This window comes from Moschus berezovskii, chromosome 10, assembly GCF_049115385.1.
Source record: "Moschus berezovskii isolate FMDL1 chromosome 10, NW_MosBer_1.0, whole genome shotgun sequence".
NCBI classification, from domain to species: domain Eukaryota; kingdom Metazoa; phylum Chordata; class Mammalia; order Artiodactyla; family Moschidae; genus Moschus; species Moschus berezovskii.
Genome location: NC_142469.1, coordinates 55149353 through 55171124, shown reverse-complemented (window position 1 = coordinate 55171124; position 21772 = coordinate 55149353). Strand labels below are relative to the sequence as shown.

The 21772-nt window shown below is 36.8% G+C and overlaps 1 protein-coding gene across 2 annotated transcripts in view; it reads right to left on the bottom strand.

Moving 5' to 3' along the window:
* ASCC3 (activating signal cointegrator 1 complex subunit 3) overlaps window positions 1-21772 on the bottom strand; it is a 352215-nt gene that overhangs the window by 144269 nt on the left and 186174 nt on the right. For both annotated transcript variants that reach the window (XM_088840691.1, XM_088840692.1), the window contains 3 exons: window positions 18619-18753; window positions 3175-3366; window positions 2639-2863 (listed from right to left, as the gene is read on the bottom strand). In XM_088840691.1, the coding sequence (XP_088696817.1) occupies window positions 2639-2863; window positions 3175-3366; window positions 18619-18753 (552 nt within the window). The remainder of the gene's footprint in view (window positions 1-2638; window positions 2864-3174; window positions 3367-18618; window positions 18754-21772) is intronic.

Sequence of the window (21772 nt, the reverse complement as noted above, 5' to 3'; positions counted from 1 at the left end):
CCTCAAACATGCTTCAGTGTTTCAGAGCAGAATCAAATGGTATATATAAGGCTGGAACTTCTGATCTTTTGGCATTAGTTAGCATTAGGGATGGAGAAGGCAATGGCACCCCACTCCAGTGTTCTTGCCTGGAAAATCCCATGGATGGAGGAGCCTGGTGGGCTACAGTCCATGGGGTCGCTAAGAGTCAGACATGACTGAAGAGACTTAGCAGCAGCAGCATTAGGGAGTCAGCCCAATTAGGGATCAATTAGCAAAGATGCCTCATAAAATGTCTGCATTAAAATGACTGCTTGACAGAATACTTTGTCCAGTTTTTCTAAACTAGTGTTATCAAGGATAGTAGTCTGGGCAACATTCCTAATCTAACATGACCTTAGTGTTGATCATTGTTGCTATACAGTCTGACAAAGATTTTGGGAATAAAAAGACTGAAAATTTCATTACCTTGAGAGCACAGTACACATTCATTGTATAAACTAATTTCACACTTGGCTTCCACAGATTACCAAATTTAATTTCACATTCAAACTATAATTTAAGGGAATTTGTTTCCTTAAGAAGAAAATTTACTTTAATTGGGAACTAGTCTAGTAGATAAAATATGAGGAAGAAAATTTAGCAATGGCTATATTTTACTCGGAGAAGGCAATGGCAAGCCACTCCAGTACTCTTGTCTGGAAAATCCCATGGATGGAGGAGCCTGGTAGGCTGCAGTCTGTGGGGTCGCTAAGGGTCGGATACGACTGAGCGACTTCACTTTCACTTTTCACTTTCACACATTGGAGAAGGAAACGGCAACCCACTCCACTGTTCTTGCCTGGAGAATCCCAGGGATGGGCGAGCCTGGTGGGCTTCCATCTATGGGGTCACACAGAGTCGGACACGACTGAAGTGACTTAGCAGCAGCATATTTCACTATGTTAGCTAAAAATTTCAAGGTATATGTTTTGTTATTTGAATGCCATTTATAGTATTAAATGGAATTACGGTTCTAGATAGTTGACATTTCTGAAAATGACAAACACTAATAAGTATTTTATGAATATGAGGTGAATCTGTGGGCTACAATTCATTTTTAATTTCTCAGGAATTGACCAAATAGTTTCACTGATGATGGTATTTTATAGTCCCTAAGAAAAACAATTCCTCAGGACAAGAGTTACTCTTCTGTGTCTTTTGCATAAAAGCATCACTATTTGGTGTCTACCACTTACAAAAAAATATCAGGGAAAATAATTCTAAGCTTACAAAGATGTAGGCTTTCTTAATATGCTTTTCTAGAAACATTGTACAAAAGAGTCTTGCTTTTTATTATAATTAAGAGAAATGATTACTGTCATTTTGGAAAACATTTAGTCCTGGTCTCAGAAGAAGGCAAATGGTAGGTTAATTAATATAGAGAAATGTATTCATTTTTAACTTACCACATTTCATATAATTGAAATCTAGGCTATAATAAAAAGACTATTTTTGTAGTTAAGAAGACTTGAGTTTGAACAGTACTAGTTTTAAAAATTAGTACCTGAATGAGCTTTGGGCCAGTTATCTATCTCTCTGAGAACAATTATCTCCTGAGCATCAGTACTGAGAGAATATACAAAAAGTACCCAGCAGGCTGGCACATCCTCAGTCCATTGCTACTATCTTGGTACAACAGACTATTCTATCATAGAGCCTAGAAACCCAAGACCTAATTATTAAAACCATGCCGTTACAGTAGGCAATGAGGATAAAAACTGAGTTATAGTATTTCTTTTGGAGACAATCCTTACATCATAATTAATTTTCTAATCTTTTGTATTTTCTTATAATTTTGCTGCTAGAAACCAGCATCTTTCCTTATTTTTTCCTAACTTCCAACTAGATCTTCTAAACCTTACCTAATTTTCTGAACCCAGATCAAGTTTTATCACCTTCATGAACAAAGCCTTTCCTGACAGGCTGGGGCCAAAGGTGTTTTCTCCTTCCACTGAATCCTTTAGAACTTTACTACCTACCAACACTATTGCACTGTGTTTTTGTATCTTTTTCTCCCATTCTGGACTATATACTCCTTAACAGAGGAATTGCATACTGCATGTGTTTTCATCCTCTAAAAAGACTTGTAGATAAGATCAATAGATCTAAGTGAAATTTCTATAATACTTCAGTTCAAATATTTCATTTATTCATGTATTTAATAGTTATATTCCACCTACTTTCAAAAACTGAGTCAACCTTAATGGTCAGAAGGGATGGAGGGACAGAAAAGTGTTGAGTGACAGTGCAACAACAAAAAATGCCATAAGAACAGCAAAAACTTGTTTGATTGTTTGACAAACAGATTCTTAAATTTAGAATGTTTATCCTCTTTACCAGTTAAGATGTTACCTAGGGTTCCAGGGTCTGCTATTTAAATCTTAACACAAAACACATCACACATGAAATAAATTACAATACTATAGCTCAATTTAAGCAATCATATTTTCTATAACAAAGTTAATCAAATGAGCTAAAACAGAAGAGCTTTATTAACCTTATAAAAACTGTATAAAATACTTTATAATAAACTTTAGCGATCAACTCAACCTTTATTTTTCTTAGTCTTTCTAGAAGCTGATGATTCCATTCCAACCTTTTGCTTATTAGCTCTTACCTCTGCGTTTAGATTATCTGCAAGGCTTTCCAGAAACTGGCTCTCAATTGGGTTTTGTTGAGTGAGCAAAGAGAGGTAATGGCTGAGTTTATCATGGGTTGTTATGATGATTCCTTCTCCAAATTTGTCAAATTGTGGTCTTCCGGCTCGACCAAATATCTGCATGACATCTAAAATTCCAAGGTCAACAAAGGAGCCTCTTTTTGCAGCATATATTTGTGTTCCCTAGATGAGGAAAAGTTAATAAAAATTTACATAAACACACACAAATATAATCCTGATGAGCTGAATACTGAAATTAGGCAAATATGGCAAGATCTCAAAAGTGTACTTTAACTAATCCTTTCATTATCTGTGATAGAGTTAAATTTTCACAATATAAACTAGATTCTTTTGGAGAAAATAATTCTGACCTTATATGGATAACATTCAAAGTCACTGAAGCAGCCAAATCACAATAATTTTCTAAATAAATCAATCCACAGGTTTGTTTTAAGATATCTCAAATCCATGCAAAAAGGAAGGTAAGCTCTCACCTTAATAATAACAGCATGAGCAGGAAGATTGACACCCCAGGCTAACGTAGCCGTACAGACTAGGACTTTGATATGCCCATTAGAAAACAAGCTTTCAACCAAATTTCTGTCCTGCCGAAGCATGCCTGCGTGATGAATACTGAAACCATCTGGAAATAATTCTCGTACTTGTCTATTTCTTGACTTTTGCACCTAGAGTAGACAGCAACAAAACATAAAAGTGTTATTTAGCATTTAAAAGCAATTGTTATTTAGCATGTCTCCTGAATAAATTTATCAAAGAGAGCATAGAATTATTGTTAAGCATCTTAAGGTCTTATTAAGTTTTAGTATATAATGTGTTATACAAGATCACTTAAAATTATATTTCAGCTCTTAAAAAATAGGTAACCTCGAACATGGCACAAAATCCAAAGGAAAGAAGTTAAAATCAAGTGTTTGTTTCACTCAGATATCCTCTCCTATAATCAATCAGTATTACCTTCTGTATTCTTCCAAAAGAAGTCTATTAAAAGTAAGCGTAAATCTCAGTGGGTTCCAACTCATTCAGAGTAAAAGTCAGAGCCCTTACCATTCAAGACCTACAGAAATCATCCCCGAAGCTCACTTATTCATGCCCAACACAAGTGCTGGCTTTTTCACGAAGGACTTTTTTTTTTTTTTTTTTAACAAATCCACACCTGCCTGGAGGTCTTCACACTGCCTGTTCTATACTCACTGCCTTGGAAACCTCTCCCCCTTACTGAGATGCCCCTGGTCCGCTGGTCCTGCACTCCACCTCATGATAACGAGCCAATAAGCCCAGCTGTGCTCCCCCTCACAGCTGGGTTCCTGCTGATCTCTGACAGGAGGGCACTAGCCACCTATCTTATCTCCTCAACTTTACATCTGCCCTGAATATACTAACCCATTTCTGAGGGCTGATCTTTGGCCTGGTCTGAGCTCAGATGTGGGGTCCACTTATCTGCAATTTGTGTAAGTGCTACAGCAAATCTTTTAAAATTCACTGATAGCTCATCGTGCAATGAGACATTTTTTCTGAAAAATTAAAGACTAACATAAGTGTTCAGAGTTTCAGTTTGGGCATCACATCCTGTGCTTGTTTGCTGTTGCTCTGAAAATTTCAAGATCAACATCTTGATAGCTTCTTTTGAAAGAGCGTTTTCCATAGTTTTTATGTAAGGTGCACTACACTGGCAGGGAACGGGGTTCTAGCACTGACTTCATCACACTGACTATCTCTTAAAATTGGAAACTTCTAAGTTAATAATAATTAAGAAAATGATCTGTGAAAACCACACTCCATGAAATCTGCTTCAAATATAAAATGGAAGGGAATAAATTAACAAAACACACCATCTAGTGGCCAGCCAAGTAAATAACAACTTGGAAATAAATACACAAAAAGATTTATCTTTTTAAAATTTCATGGAGAGGGTATTACTTCATTTTTGTGCAGTGTGGTCAGCCTCTTACAAATAATTTTATATGCGTACTTTATGATTAGCTACATTGGCCTTAAGTTAAGGATCATATTGTCTTAACTTTCATCCTTTTAGATGTGTTAATGTCAAACTCACAAATATGGGCTCCATGTTATAGAGTATTTCGGTCTCCGTGTTATGGAGTATTTGCTACCATCTAACAAAGTTCCTTCGAGAGGTCAAGGTAGAAAAAGTAAAAACATTTTACCTACTTCATTTCTTCCCTAACATCCATGAGTGAACATTCAGAGCCAACAGAGGAAACTGAAAAATACTGCTTAGAGACATTCAGAACAAATACTTCTGGATGTCTCTTTTGGGTGCATCTGTTGTTTGTGGACTCCTGAACTGGAATATCTTGATGGGCTTGTTATAAATGCAGATTTTTTAGTCAAAATCCAGTTGAGTTAAGCCTTGGCTTGTAACACCATGACACAGTAAGAAGTTGAACCCTGGAAATATGTAACTATAGTGCAGAATATTCCTAGAAGGTAGTAGGTAGATCATGGGGTGCTGACACAGCACCTCCCACCCTGACCAGGTGGGTTCAACCAGCTTGGTCTCTGTAAGCAACCAAGAGGTCCCAGGGGTCACTTCTCCTTTGTCTCTATTCTAGCTGATATTTTGTGCTGTTGCTTTTTTTATGATATTACTTCAGTAGAGACCTGAAGTGACAACAATCTTAAAGTAAGGCTGGGTTGGTCTTTCTCAACTATCTTTGAATCTGAATCTGCTGTTTTTGATCTAGCCTAGTTCACAGTAGAAATAAATGAGAAATCTTGGGAAAGAGATCCAGGGATAAGTATGCTTTAAAACCTTATTTTAAAAATTATCATATAGTCAAATTATCTTTTCACTTTTGGTGTACAGTTCTATGAACTTCAGTATATGTATAGGTTCAAACCACCATGATAATGATACAAACAGTTCCCTTACACACCCCCTCAAATTCTCTTGTTATTTCTTTATAGTTAAACCCTCCCCTCCTACAGCCCCTGGTAGATCAGACCCCCTGATCTGCTCCAAGAAAATATGTGATTAACAGTTATATTAAAACTGATAGAAAATTGTAATAAGAGCAATGGAAGAAAATTTAAAGGCTGTCTAACATTTAGGTTTTCATCCTTTTTAAAGACAAATTCTAAAGGAGATCACTCCTGGGTGTTCATTGGAAGGACTGATGCTAAAGCTGAAACTCCAATACTTTGGCCATCTCATGCGACGAGCTGACTCACTGGAAAAGAGTCTGATGCTGGGAAGGATTGGGGGCAGGAGGAGAAGGGGGCAACAGAGAATGAGATGGCTGGATGGCATCACCGACTTGATGGACATGAGTTTGAGTGAACTCCGGGATTTGGTGATGGACAGGGAGGCCTGGCATGCTGTGATTCATGGGGTCGCAAAGAGTCGGACACGACTGAGCGACTGAACTGAACTGAACTGAAAGACAAATTAATTCTAATGTTAGTTAGGGACCTTACAGCAAGGAAATAGAAGTCTAAAAATTAATCTTACAGAGGCAGTGTAATAGCACTGATATTAAAACCTGATAAAGCAGCAGAACAGAATACAACAGAGAAATATCTCTTAAGAATATTAAACTAAGCACTAAAGAGCTTTGGAAAATAGAATTCACCAATGAATTAAAACAACATATCACAACTAAGTAAATTAAACCCCAGAAGGCAAGGGCACTATACCTATAAATATATTTATATGAACATGCTTATGAATGAGTCAAAGGAGAAAGAATATAGATGATCTAAAGGCACTGAAAGCTCACAAGAGACAACATTCAATCTTAATGAGCAGAGGTGACAATATTGATTTTAAACCACACTGAATCATAAAACATTAGGAGTATATCTATTAAAGTTAGAAACAAGGCAAAGTTGTTTACAATCAGCTAACCAATGTCTTAAACAATGGAATTAGACATGAGAAAATAATAAAAAGTAGAAATACTAGAACAGAAGCTGCTGCTGATGCTGCTAAGTTGCTTCGGTCGTGTCCGACTCTGTGCAACCCCATAGACGGCAGCCCACCAGGCTCCCCTATCCCTGGGATTCTCCAGGCAAGAGTACTGGAGTGGGGTGCTATTGCCTTCTCCAGAACAGAAGAGGTCAAACCAATTATTAGCTGCAGATGAAATAAACATTTATGTAGAAAATTGAGAATTAATTAAAAACTACTAACTAATGACTGAATTCAGAAAGGTGACAGTCCCTCAAATCAATATTTTAAACAAGTGTTTCTATATATAAAAAATAACTTGTTAGAAAAGAAAAAGGAAGAAAATATCACACCTATAAAGCCATCAAAAACAGAAAAAAGCAAGAAATAGGTAGAACCCTACATGAAGAAATTATCATAAAACTGTCAAAGGATATTCAACAAATGAAATCATATGCTTTGTTATTGAGTTGGAAAAACCTGATTTGATAAAAATATCAATTCTCACTAATGTAATCTGTAAATCAATATATTAACTAAAAGGTAAACATCATTTCTTAGAAGTGATACTGAGGTACATACTAAAAAGTACACCTGTATATTTATCCTGGAAAAAAATTCTAAAATTGAAGAATAATGAGGATGCTTATCCCACACACTTATTAAAAATACTATAATGTAAATGATGAAAAATATTTTGTGCTTATCAGCATTTATGTGGAAATGTGTTTTACAGTGATATATGGTGTTATATTTCTATTATTGTGATGAAAAAGAAAGCAATACAAAAAGACGAAGTGTTTATTAAAACATGAAAAAAAAATACTATAGAAACAGGATAAGTAAAATAGTTTGATACCAGAGAAGAGTCAATAAGCTCAAGGAAATAGAAAACTCAGAAACTGACTCAGGCAAATGTGAGAATTTTGTATGTTACATTAAATTTTACAATCAATGGAATAAACAAGGAGTCCCGCCTGCTAATGCAGGAGATGTAAGAGACATGGGTTCGGGCCCTGGGTCTGAAAGATGCCCTGGAGAATGAAATAGCAACCCATTCCAGTATTCTTGCCTGGAAAATTCCAGAGGAGCCTGGTGGGTTATAGTCCATGGGGTTGCAAGTAATCCCATGCAACACAACTACACAACTGAAGCGACTTAACACGGACATTCAGAAACTCATTTGCTGCAGGAGGTCATCAAAAAGATGTGACCGCCAGTTTGACCCATGAGCTGGGCCCAGGTAATCAGAGGTGCCTCATCCTTTCCTCAGCCCTTGGAATGTGCACTCTGCTTGCCTTCACTATGCTAGAGGTTGGCCAAGAACACAGCCTTTAGTTAGAAATGCAGTGTTGCCTGTGTACATGACTAAATCCCGTTAAGGCTTCTATATAAACTTTTAAGGCTTCTATATAAACTTTTAAGACTGTAGCAGGTAGGTTTGGAGATCTACTTGTATATAAATTTCCTTAATTTTTAAACCTGAGATCCACCAATCTAGAATGGTCTGCCTCTTTCTTCAGTCTCTCCTTGCCCTCTGTATATGGAGGGTTTCAGATTATACTCAGAAAGGTCTCGAGGAGCATGCAAACCAATACCATCACTATATGCAATAAGTTCCAGATGGATCAAAGATTTAATAATAAATATTAAAAATTAAATTTAAAGAGGGCTGGAGGAAATCATGATTAAGTGGGTGTGGCCTTTATAAGTAAGACAGAGCCCAAATACTATAAACATTAATAAAAATCTCATCATGGTAAAAATATTCATAAATAAATCAAAATCACAGGTTAACTAGGAAAAATGTTTGTAACACATATAATAGTACATGCAATTTACAGAAGAAATTCAAATAGCAAATGTGAAAAATGCTGTTTCACTCATAAAGAAACGCCAGTAAAAATAATAATGAAGTATCTTTTTTGCCTTTTAATGTCATAAACTCAAAAATTCTAACACTGCTCGGTGCCGGCAGTTATATAGAAGGAAGTTACTGTTCCAGGAAATGTAAATTGGAACAATCTCCTTAGTGGGCAATTCAGGACCACTCATTTGCCAAACTTTTTAAATGCATGTACCATGTTGATGGATAAATTCCACTGCCAAGAATTTTTCCAGTGGACATTGTTGCAACTGCCAAGAGTATGAGCAAGAATGTTTACTGTAGCACTGTTTACAATAAAACATAATTAGAGACAACAAAAGTATCCATCAAGACAGGGTAAATGAATGAAAATAATGTCCACATTGGGGCATACTATGCAGTTGTTGAAAGAATGAATCAGATCTGTGTTGATTTGGAAAGATCTCCATAATGTATCACTAAGCAAAAAAAGCAAGACACAAAAGTGTGCCTAACACGATCCAGTTTTTTTCATACTGAAACTCACACGCAAACACACATAATGGTAGTTGTACAAAATCTTCCCTTGAAAGGAATATAAATATAAGAAGCTTTTTTACATGAGTTTCATCTGAAGAAATTAATGAAGGTAGATGGTTAAGCCCATGAGTTATTGAGCTGAACTTGTTTATTATTAATACAAGATGCCTGCTGCTTCCTCAAGTATCAGAACAGTTGTTTTCCACCTGGCTTCTCAGGGTGAGCTCTACTCGGAGGCTAGGCTTTTAGGCTTCCGTAGCCTCTGCAGGGCTGGAGGGATATAATTCACCTTGTTCACGTTCTCTGGAATGTGAGTATTGGATTCTCCAAGGAAGGCATCAGGGATCCAACACTATACTCACTGGATATAGTGTCTCTATACATGGAAATTCAGCACAAAGAACATTAAACTGTAAAAAGGTAAAGGAAGTCAAGAGCATAGTACAAAAATGATCTAAATTGGTTTTCCTGGACTTTATATTTCCAGTTCTCACAAGTCAACTTCCCATACAGGGCTTTATTTTTCAGTAAAACTAAACCAGAATGGATAACTGCGAAGAATCCATTAGCATGCAGAGGATGCTAAATTTTTTCCCCCAGTGAAAGCACACCCCAGTTTCCTTCTATGACTTTACTTACCTTTTCCCTAACTGTGACACAGAAAATCAGCGTGACTACTGTTTAAAATGAACTAGGTTAAAATATAAACACTTTCCAAAGTTGACTTCCAAGCTAACACAAATACATGGTTAAAGGAAGACTGACAGCAAAAACTGAAGATATTAAAAGAAAACAAATTAACTCCATAAGATGAAAAAAATATGCATATGTAACACAAGACCTTTAGCTCAGTTACAAACCCTGAATGAAAGAGTAATGGGAAATGGCATAAATAATTTAGTGACCTCTGTAAGCCTTCTGAAGTAATTTATCTTGATAAGATATGCTTTAATGTGGATAATTTCAAATCCATTAAGAAGAAATAATTTAACTGTCATCATAAAAACTAAAATTTAACCAGAAGGAGGCAAATAGTTTCCTGCAAATTATATCATTCTTTTCCACAATTACCAGTGACTATGCCTTATTGATATTGGAAAAAAAATATTATAGAGTCCTCATCTTGGGAAAGTGCTATTTTTATCATTCACTGTTTATAAAGTTAATCAATGAACTACTCTTCCACGGTCCTCTACATTCTGACCAAAATCTATATACCTAGCCCTTCATTCACCTTACAGTCCAGTGGTCAAGAAACACTCTCATTTTCAAATGTATGAATTGGTTCCCTTTGCCCATGCTCTCGCTCTTTTTCTCTTGGAATGTCCTTTACTTTTCTTTCTTTCTTCCTTTTTTGTAAAACGTCCTTTACTACTTTTTTTGTTGTTGTTGACTACTGAAATACAAGACCACCAGCTTAATCTCTTTCTGTCTTCCTATTGAACTGTTGATTCTTCTCTCATGTTATATGCCACATTTTTCTTTCTTTATATATGTATTCCTAAATCCTCTGTGGGACTGCATGTCTTGCCTCGTTTGGTCATTTATTTAGAGAGGCACATTTGATCAGCTGAACTAAAATTGACATATTTAGAACTGGATGTCTAATATACTCTCAAATCAGTTTTCTTAGTAGGTATATAAAATTTAATTGAATTAACTGTCCATACTTTAAACTCCCCTAGTTTTGGATATTTATATGTCTGTAATTTTTTCATTATAAATAATATGTTTGGATAAAATTCTTGGTATACATTAACTTTTCCAAGAAAAGATTCTCAGGTTTAGTATTTCAAGGTTAAAGGCTCTGAAAAAGAGTTTGGCTCTTAAAAAATATTACCGAAAACTTTAAAAAGAACTGATTACTGCAACAGGAAATCTAGGAGTATGCCAAAACCTCAAATCACCTTCAGAATTTGACGCTATCATTTTTAGTGTTTGATAATTTATTGGGTTTAAGAATATACAGTCTATTAATTTATACAACTTTAGTAATTTTTTCCCACAGTTTATCTATTTTATTTCCTTTTTTTCCTTCGTTTACTTATTGGAAACCATGTTTTAGCTATTAAACATAATAAGTACAACATCTAAAGATACAGATATTAACTAGTCTGTTGTATTTGTGATTAATATTTCCCCAACCTATTTATTACTTTTTACAATTCAATATTTTGTGTTGTCCAAAATCTTCAAATTTAAATGTTGTCACATCTACTATTCTTTACAGCTGTCATCTTCTTTCCCTTCAAAGTTCATACATAACCATTTACAGAGTGTCTACTATGTGACTGGCAAGATCTATGTTACCTCATTTTCATTTTGTTTATGACAAACTGTAGTTCAAGGAAGGCAAAAGACTGATCTGTTAGAGTGTGTGAGTCAAGATTAAAACTCAGGTTTGCCTGGATTCAGTCTTTTTGATAAAGCAACTATTTCCCTTTGAAAATGAAAAAGTCATGCCTCCAAAAATCCAATTAAACACTCAGATCTATTATTTAATTAATTTTCTTTAACTTAACTTATTAACTTATAAGTTTATATTAACTTAAAAGTTAATATACTTTTAACATTCTTTTTATGAGATTACAGACAGACAGCAGAATTAATATATTAGTCTTCAGAAGGAAAGGGGGTTGATATGCCTGAGGAAAGAATAAACTCTTGAGATAATATTTTACACTTATTTAAAGTAAAAAAGTAAAAGAAAGGGGGTTATTAGGCACCTGCTACTCTCTTTAGCTAACAGATATCATCTATTCCCGGAAGAGGAAATTCTAACATTATTCAGTTCAGTTCAGTTCAGTCGCTCAGTCGTGTCCGATTCTTTGCGACCCCATGAATCACAGCACACCAGGCCTTCCTGTCCATCACCAACTCCCGGAGTTCACTCAAACTCATGTCCATCGAGTCAGTGATGCCATCCAGCCATCTCATTCTCTATCGTCCCCGTCTCCTCCCACTCCTAATTCTTCCTAGCATCAGACTCTTTTCCAGTGAGTCAACTCGACGCATGAGGTGGCCAAAGTACTGGAGTTTCAGCTTTAGCATCAGTCCTTCCAATGAACACCCAGGATTGATCTCCTTTAGAATGGACTGGTTGGATCTCCTTGCAGTCCAAGGGACTCTCAAGAGTCTTCTCTAACTTTATTAGGCTATACTTATGCTGGAAAGCTGCTAAAGCAGAAATAATTAAGGCTATCAATATTAAGTAACTGATAACTTGTATCAAATCCCAATTCCTATAACTTCCGTTCCATTCTGTTCCGTTCAGTCGCTCAGTCGTGTCCGACTCTTTGCGACCCCATGAATCACAGCATGCCAGGCCTCCCTGTCCATCACCAACTCCCGGAGTTCACTCAAACTCATGTCCATTGAGGCGGTGATGCCATCCAGCCATCTCATTCTCTGTCATCCTCGTCCCCTCCCACCCTCAATCACTCCCAGCATCAGAGTCTTTTCCAATGAGTCAACTCTTTGCATGAGGTGGCCAAAGTATTGGACTTTCAGCTTTAGCATCAGTCCTTCCAATGAACACCCAGGATTGATCTCCTTTAGAATGGACTGGTTGGATCTCCTTGCAGTCCAAGAGACTCTCAAGAGTCTTCTCCAACACCACAGTTCAAAAGCATCAATTCTTCGGTGATCAGCTTTCTTCACAGTCCAATTCTCACATCTATACATGACCACGGGAAAAACCATAGCCTTGACTAGACGGACCTTGGTTGGCAAAGTAATGTCTCTGCTTTTTAATATGCTATCTAGGTTGGTCATAACTCTCCTTCCAAGGAGCAAGCGTCTTTTAATTTCATGGCTGCAGTCAGCATCTGCAGTGATTTTGGAGCCCAAAAAATAAAGTCTGACACTGTTTCCACTGTTTCTCCATCTATTTCTCATGAAGTGAGGGGACCAGATGCCATGATCTTTGTTTTCTGAATGTTGAGCTTCAAGCCAACCTTTTCACTCTCCTCTTTCACTTTCATCAAGAGGCTTTTTAGTTCCTCTTCACATTCTGCCATAAGGGTGGTGTCACCTGCATATCTGAGGTTATTGATATTTCTCCCGGCAATCTTGATTCCAGCTTGTGCTTCTTCCAGCCCAGCGTTCCTCATGATGTACTCTGCATATAAGTTAAATAAGCAGAGTGACAATATACAACCTTGACGTACTTCTTTTCGTATTTGGAACCAGGCTGTTGTTCCATGTCCAGTTCTAACTGTTGCTTCATGACCTGCATACAGGATTCTCAAGAGGCAGGTCAGATGGTCTGGTATTCCCATCTCTTTCAGAATGTTCCACAGTTTACTGTGATTCACACAGTCAAAGGCTTTGGCATAGTCAATGAAGCAGAAATAGATGCATTTCTGGAACTCTCTTGCTTTCTCCATGATCCAGTGGATGTTGGCAATTTGATCTCTGGTTCCTCTGCCTTTTCTAAAACCTGCTTGAACATCTGGGAGTTCACAGTTCACATATTGCTGAAGTCAACTTAGGCAAAGACTAAGGCTAACCTATGAAAACAGGAGATGGTTGGTAGATACAGATAATTATAAAAAGTCATAAAATGATACTTCAAAGTAGCTTGAGGGTACATACTATTACTGGCTTTTTCATAGTGTTCTGATTTGCTTAATAAATATCCCGAATAACTACATTCATGAGACTTGCTGCATGATAGACCATATCTACCTGTGTGTGTTAGTCATTCAGTCATGTCTGACTCTTTTCAATCCCAAAGGACTGTGGCCCGCCAGGCTCCTCTGTCCATAGGATTCTCCAGGCAAGAACACTGGAGCAGGTCACCATGCCCTCCTTCAGGGGATCTTCCCGACCTGGATCTCCTGCATTGCAGGTGATTTCTTTACTGCCTGAGCTACCATGGAAGCTCATATCTACCTATAAGGAAAACTTTTAATATCGCTAATATATGTAAAAAACGGAACCACATTGGTGTCCAGAAATCAGAGAAATATGGTACAGAGTGGGTGGGAATACCCATCCTAGTACTAAAATATTTAACGCCTGTTAAAAGTTTTGTCCCTAAAGGAAAGAATTTATTTCACTGATATGGAGAGTGAAACAGAATCTGAAGGTTCTAATCGGAATAATTTCAGTTCAGTTCAGTTCAGTTCAGTCGCTCAGTCGTGTCCGACTCTTTGCAACCCCATGAATCACAGCACGCCAGGCCTCCCTGTCCGTCACCAACTCCCGGAGTTCACTCAAACTCATGTCCATGGAGTCGGTGATGCCATCTAGCCATCTCATTCTCTGTCGTCCCCTTCTCCTCCCGCCCACAATCCTTCCCAGCATCGGAATAAGTTATTCAACTTAAAATTATAATGAAAAACAATGGCTTACCCAATGAAAATGTCTGTAACCGTAATGATAAACTTCTATGAATAAACGCAATCTACTACTATTCCCTAAAGTATATTCTATCTTACCAAACATAGTGATTTCTTAAGAAGAGTTTCTCTGTGGGAGAGGGTGAAAGTAATATGCAAAGTAAGTTTCTAGAAGTAGATTACTATAATATGACATGTAATGTTTTATTACTTTTCAGCTAGTTTCCAAAATAATTTCATATATCATTCCATTTGTCTCTCACATTAAACTACTGGAACAGGTATTATTTACCCCATTATTATTCCACTTGATAGTAGAGAAAGTTTAGGTGTTTAAGGCCACAGGGCTTCTGAGGTGAAGTCAGAGCCAAGGGTTTTTGTCAGTGTGCCCTCTTTGGGCCTCATTTGGAATTCCTGAGATGCTCCCTTTCTCTAGGAGAACTGCAAGTACCATCTTTATAGCTTAAGTTACTCTCAGAGTACTTCACTTTCCATTCTGTATTTTCCTGTTTCAGTGGACAATTTGGAAATAGCAGTTGGTTTTGCAGCTGGGAGTGAACTGAAATCAAAGATGGGAGTAGCATGAGGGGTCTTAAAATATAACTGTTACTGGGAAGAAGACATTCATTTTCAGCTGTGACTGAGGTACAGACATAGCCTTATTATATACACACCCCACTCCCCCAACTCCATGAAAAAGAATCCGTAATGAGTCTTATTTATTATTTAACAAATAAAGTGACTGTATGTTGAATAAAACTGTGAAGAAATGCTTTTTAAAAACCATACTTGGTGAGTTAGGAATTGAGATGGTTACTTTAAACACTTAGAAGTAAAGTATGGCTATGGCACAAATAGGTATTGAGCTGTATTTCCATCAATAGGAGTCATAAGACTAAATTTTTTATGTACTACCATAGCAAATTTACCTTCTAATTTTCATGCTTTGAATACTTAATTTTCCATTTTTCAAATTCGTGAGAAGAAATATCTCCTACCATCATGGTAAAAGAGTCCTTAGATTGCTAGAAAGTTAATACTATTCAAGTTTAAAAGGCACTTCAAGGAATACGAACAAACATATATCCTGCACTAGAAGAATAAACTAAAATTCTAGAACTTTGAGAAAACATTCAGAAAGATTACTATCTTTTGTTATAAAATAATTTCTATGGTGGAGGGGCCAACTGTTTTAAATCTTTCTTTAGGATATAGTTGGGCTGAAGAAATGTTCTTCCACTTAATTAAAAAAACAAAACAAAACCACAAACTCAAAGCTCTAAAGCCTTTAGCAAACCACAGGTTGGGTTTGATATATTAACTTTTGAACAAACAGGATACACTGTTTGTCAAATGGGTGGTGAAAAGGTAGACTTTGGAGTCAGACTAATTCAAATCACAGCTCCACTTACTACATGGGAGTCTCTGGGAACATTTATTCTTTTTTCAGTTTTCTTATTTGTAAAATAGGGATGAACATCTTTAAAAGAATAGTAGCATTCTGTCAAATGAGATAACTAAAGTGAGAACATCGCTTCATAATGTTTGTCTTTGAGAAACAAAGGCAAACAAGAAAGGTAATTTTGGGATAGCTATGATCAGCCAAATACTATATTAAAAAATATAACGGAGAAAAGGACAATGTTCCTTGAAAACTTGTACTTATTGATAAATCTCTGTGGAATCCACCCTTGTTCAAAAAAATAATAACAAGTAGGTCAGGATAAAAATCAAGTATAATAAAAATATCCAAAAAAAGGTCCAATTAAAAAAAAAGTCCAATAAAATGATTAAGCGTTTCCAAGTCTACCTAACTGTAGAAAAACTACATTTCTCTGCTTTTTTTTTCAGCTTAGTATTCTGTGATTACACGTTTGGTGGTGTGGCCTTAAATAAATATCATTTGAAAATATCTCTACATAAACTATTTCTATATGTTTTAGACTATTTAATGCTACATTTGAGTTACTTATGAATATATGTCACATCGAGAGATAATAACAGTACAAACCTACATCATAAGTGGTGACCAGCGAGTGAGTAATAGAAGGGCATGAAAACAATGCCTGGTCAAGTAAACTCCTGATAAACACTGAATATTATTATCACGATGAAACAGGAAACGTGTATGATTTAGAAAAGCAATGACTCTCAGAATGGAGAGGTATGAAATAACCAGAAATCCACAAGGTGGCTCTCAAGGCTTGGCTTTTAAACACAATTGAGCTGCTCTGTATTTCCAAAGAAAATGAAACAAGACTTATGAATGCTGACCTGACTTTTCAAAGACTCTCATAAATTCATAATTAATAGATAACTGGAAGAATACAAAGCTGCATAATTTTATAAAGAGAAAAAAATGGATAAATTTTGTAGTTACACTGAAAGAGAATCTGACATTCAAAACAAACGGTATCAGATGATCACAGTTAGAATTTAAAATATCAATATAAAATGGTAAAATTTACAGCACAATCATAATAACCAAATACATCTTATTAAGCTAGTAAATATGAAGGTACAGAGCAGATATAGCAGCTGCTCAGCATATATCAGTTCAGTCTTATGTTATGCATACAAAATAGTTTGAAGTGCCCACCATTTTATGCATATAGTTTTTTTTAATTAAAAAATTTATTTGTATAGCTTTAAATCAAGGCAAAATTTTCTGCAGAGGGATAAAGGGCATTTTCGGTTTTGTGAGCCATAAATCTTGATAGAAAGTACTCAATTTCCCCTCCATGTGTAAAGACATCCACAGAAGATAAAGGAAGGGCTTTGACTGTTTTCTAATTAAACTAATTACAAAAAACAAACATTACAAAAATTGCCACCTTTGGCCCTCAGGCTGTAGTCTGTCCACTCTTTATCTAAATCATTATTTGATATGAGTAAACAGAATCTTTGGTAAATCTCTGAATACTATCAATACCCAAATAACCTACAGATGTGCTTCTCAAACTATCATGCGCAGAAATCCTCTGAGGATCAAGCAGAAATGCAGATCAGTTCAGTTCAGTTCAGTTCAGTCGCTCAGTCGTGTCCGACTCTCTGCGACCCCATGAATCACAGCACGCCAGGCCTCCCTGTCCATCACCAACTTCCGGAGTTCACCCAAACTCATGTCCACAGAGTCGGTGATGCCATCCAGCCATCTCATTCTCTGTCGTCCCTTTCTCCTCCCGCCCCCAACCTTTCCCAGCATCAGAGTCTTTTCCAGTGAGTCAACTCGTCGCATGAGGTGGCCAAAGTATTGGAGTTTCAGCTTTAGCATCAGTCCTTCCAATAACACCCAGGATTGATCTCCTTTAGAATGGACTGGCTGGATCTCCTTGCAGTTATAAGGGACTCTCAAGAGTCTTCTTCAACACCACAGTTCAAAAGTATCAATTCTTTCAGGAGGTGGTAAATCACAGCAGGGGTGGGGGAGCTGAGGCTTTGCATTTCTAACAAGGACCCACACTTTTCAGGTCCTTTGAGTATATATTGAACAGCAAGGCAGTTGTTCTGAATCTTTTGGGTCTCAAACATGCACTCTCAAAAAGAGCTTTTGTTTATGTTATTTACAGGGAATTCCCTGGTGGCTCACATGGCAAAGAATCTGCCTGCAACGCAGGAGGCCAGGGTTTGATCCCTGGGTTGGGAAGATTCCCTGAAGAAGGGAATGGCTACCCATGCCAGTATTCTTGCCTGGAAAAGCCCATGGGCAGAGAAGACTGGTGGGCTAAAGTCCATGGAGCTGCAAAGAGTCAGACACGACTCTTTCACTCCTCAATATTATGTGGCAGCATGGATGGGACAGAAGCTTGCGGGAGAATGGATACATATGTATGTATGGCGGAGACCCTCTGCTGTCCACTTGAAATTACCATAACAGTGTTAATTGGTTATACTCCAATATAAAATAAAACGTTTTTTTAAAAAAGAGCTTTTTTTATGCTAATTACATCTCTCCGTGTTGACCCTAGAAACTTTAAAAGACTTATGTTTAAAAGAAGAATCCATTAGATATCAACAGATTTTATAATATTTAACTGTATTTTATGCTTTAACTATATTTTAAAGAGAACTAAACATTACAATTATAATCACATAGAAAAAAGTGCTAATTGAACATATCAAGCACTTAGATCCTTTGAAAGTCAAGAAAAAAGTAAAATTATAACATGAAGAATTTATAATTTAACTTATTGGAAATTAGAGACCATGGATCTTTCATATATAAAATATCTGGCACATTATGTGTTCTTGTATTGTTTTGTCATTTTTTCCCTACCTGTTTTTCTGCATGTCCATATTCAGGTCCTTGAGTAGGTAAAAAGTAGGAAATCTGGCCATTATTCTTGGCTCTCTCTATTAGAGACATAGCTGTTCTTACAGTGGCATTTCGAGCATGTACAAACACCATCACCTAAAATAAAAGAAAACAGTGGATTTAATATTAACATTCATTAAGAGATAGCTTATATTGGTCTGGAAATCACAGTATATAAACTACTAACTTTTCAAAATAACCCCCTAGTTTATGAACATGTCAACATTTGCTTATTTTAGAACAAACTGCATTTGGATTTTATTTAAGGCAAGTTAAATAAAAGTCAATACCATGGTTTTGTTTATCATTAATCCTAAAAATAGGCAGAAGTCAAAATAAAATTAATGGAATATATAAAATGTGAAATTTAATTAACGCATTTTTTCCTCTGAAGATGTGATTCATTAGCACAATCATATCTTGTGTGGACAGAGTATAAAAACATACTAGAGCCTTATTCTCCCTAGTCAATGAAACTGCCAGTATCATTTAGATGTTTAAGGAAATTGACAACAATAAAGATCACTCTTCTTTGGATGAAATCATGTCTAAGAACAACCATTTAAAATAGAGTTTAGGGGACTGCTGGAGAAGACAAAGCTTCCAGAGAGGTATTTGGAATTTTCTGTTGTGGGAGACTTTCTACAAAGTGACAGTGGAAATCTGAATTAGGGGAAGTTGAGTATCTGGATGCTTCGTCAAGAGGAAGAGAATAAAAGTCCTTTCAGGGATAGCAGTCAGGCAGAATGTGAAGGCAAAAAAAGACAGTAAAATCAGGGAGTGACTGGCAGTCTGCATTTGCTGCCTATCAGGTCCTGCCTTCTCTTCTGTGTGATGTTTCTTCTTCTGCCTCCACTTTCCTGTTCCTTCCCTTCATAGTTCAACCCCAGCCTTCCGAAAGAGCCATGACTAATTCCTAACTCTTGCCTCTCTTTCCAGTATATTTCCATGTTTTCCTGTCAACTGTGTTTTCCCAGAAGCTGGAACTTTGGTGTTATCTCAGGCTACACATTTAGAAGGATATGTAACAGACTGTTTTCAGTCAGAAAATTAATAGGTTCATGGGAGTTGACCTGAATAAGAGATCATTTGACCTGAGTAAGAGATCATTTTACCTGCATACACTTTCAACAAAAGTGAAAATGGGAAGGAGGTCTGGTATCTGACCAGAAAGGAGACAGAATGATACAGAACTAGAGCTCACGCTATATAATTAACCCATAGCAACCTTATATTGGATTGGCAAAGAAGTCTGTTCAGGTTTTTCCATACCATTGAACGGCAAACCTGAATGAACTTTTTGGCCAACTCAATGATTAGCCCACAGTTAACATGTCAAAGGGAATGTTTCACATACGGGATCCGATAAAATTCATAGTGAAGTAAAATCTGAGATAACCATTGTTCAAGAAACTGGAATACTTCAGTGACACTCATTTAGGGTGTATCAAAAGTAAAGGAGAGTGGATATTCTGGAGAAGACCAGAAGTTACTTAATGAAAATCTCCCAAAGTGTTTACAGAGAAAATAGAACCCACATGCGAGGTCATTTGGTAAAATTTAACATAAGTATATCACAGCCTTCAAGGACATAAAGCTGGAGTGTTCACACTTTATCAGTGCTCTAATGAATGGGCAGATTTAACTCAGATGACCATTATATCTACCATTATATCTTCAGTGTGGGCAAGAATCCCTTAGAAAAAATGGAGTAGCCCTCATAGTCAACAGAAGACTCTGAAATGCAGTACTTGGGTACCGCAAAAAAACAGAATGATCTCTGTTAGTTTCCAAGGCAAACCATTCAGTATCACATTAATCCAAGTATATGTCCAACCAGTAATGCTGAAGAAGCTGAAGTTGAATGGTTCTATGAAGACCTACAAGACCTTCGAGAACTAACACCCCTAAAAAGATGTCCTTTTAATTATAGGGGGCTAGAATGAAAAAGTAGGAAGTCAAGAAATACCTCGAGTAACATGAAAATTTGGCCTTGGAGTACAAAATGAATCAGGGTAAAGGTTAAAAGAGTTTTGCCAAGAGAATGCACTGGTCATAGCAAATATCCTCTTCCAACAACACAAGAGAAGACTACACATGGACATCACTAGATGGTCAACACCGAAATAAGACTGATTACATGCTTTGCAGCCAAAGATGGAGAAGCTCTGCAGTCAGCAAAAACAAGACCAGGAGCCAGCTGTGGCTCAGATCATGAACTCCTTATTGTGAATTTCAGACTTAAATTGAAGAAAGTAGGAAAAACCACTAGACCTTCAGATACGATCTAAATCAAATCCCTTACGATTATACAGTGGAAGTGACAAATAGATTCAAGGGATTAGATCTGACAGAGTGCCTGAAGATGTATGGATGGAGGTTCGTGCCACTGTACAGGAAGCAAGGAACAAGACCATCCCCAAGGAAAAGAAATGCAAAAAGGCAAAATGGTTGTCTGAGGAGGCCTTACAAATAGCTGAGAAAAGAAGAGAAGCTAAAGGTAAAGGAGAAAAGAAAAGATATACCCATTTGAATGCAGAGTTCCACAGAATAACAAGGAGAGAAAGAAAGCCTTCCTCAGCGATCAATGCAAAGAAATAGAGGAAAACAATAGAATAGGAAAGCCTAGAGATCTCTTCAAGAAAATTAGAGATACCAAGGGAACATTTCATGCAAAGATGGGCTCAATAAAGGACAGAAATGGTATGGACCTAACAGAAGCAGAAGAAATTAAGAAGAGGTGGCAAGAATACACAGAAGAACTGTACAAAAAAGATCTTCACAACCCAGATAACCACAATGGTGTGATCTCTCACCTTGAGGCAGATATCCTGGAATGCGAAGTCAAGTGGGCCGTAGGAAGCATCACTATGAACAAAGCTAGTGGAGGTGATGGAATGCCAGTTGAGCTATTTCAAATCCTAAGAGATGATGCTGTGAAAGCACTGCACTCAATATGCCAGCAAATTTGGAACACTTAGCAGTGACCACAGGACTGGAAAAGGTCAGTTTTCATTCCAATCCCAAAGAAAGGCAATGCCAAAGAATGCTCAAACTACCACACAACTGTACTCATCTCACATACTAGCAAAGCAATGTTCAAAATTCTCCAATC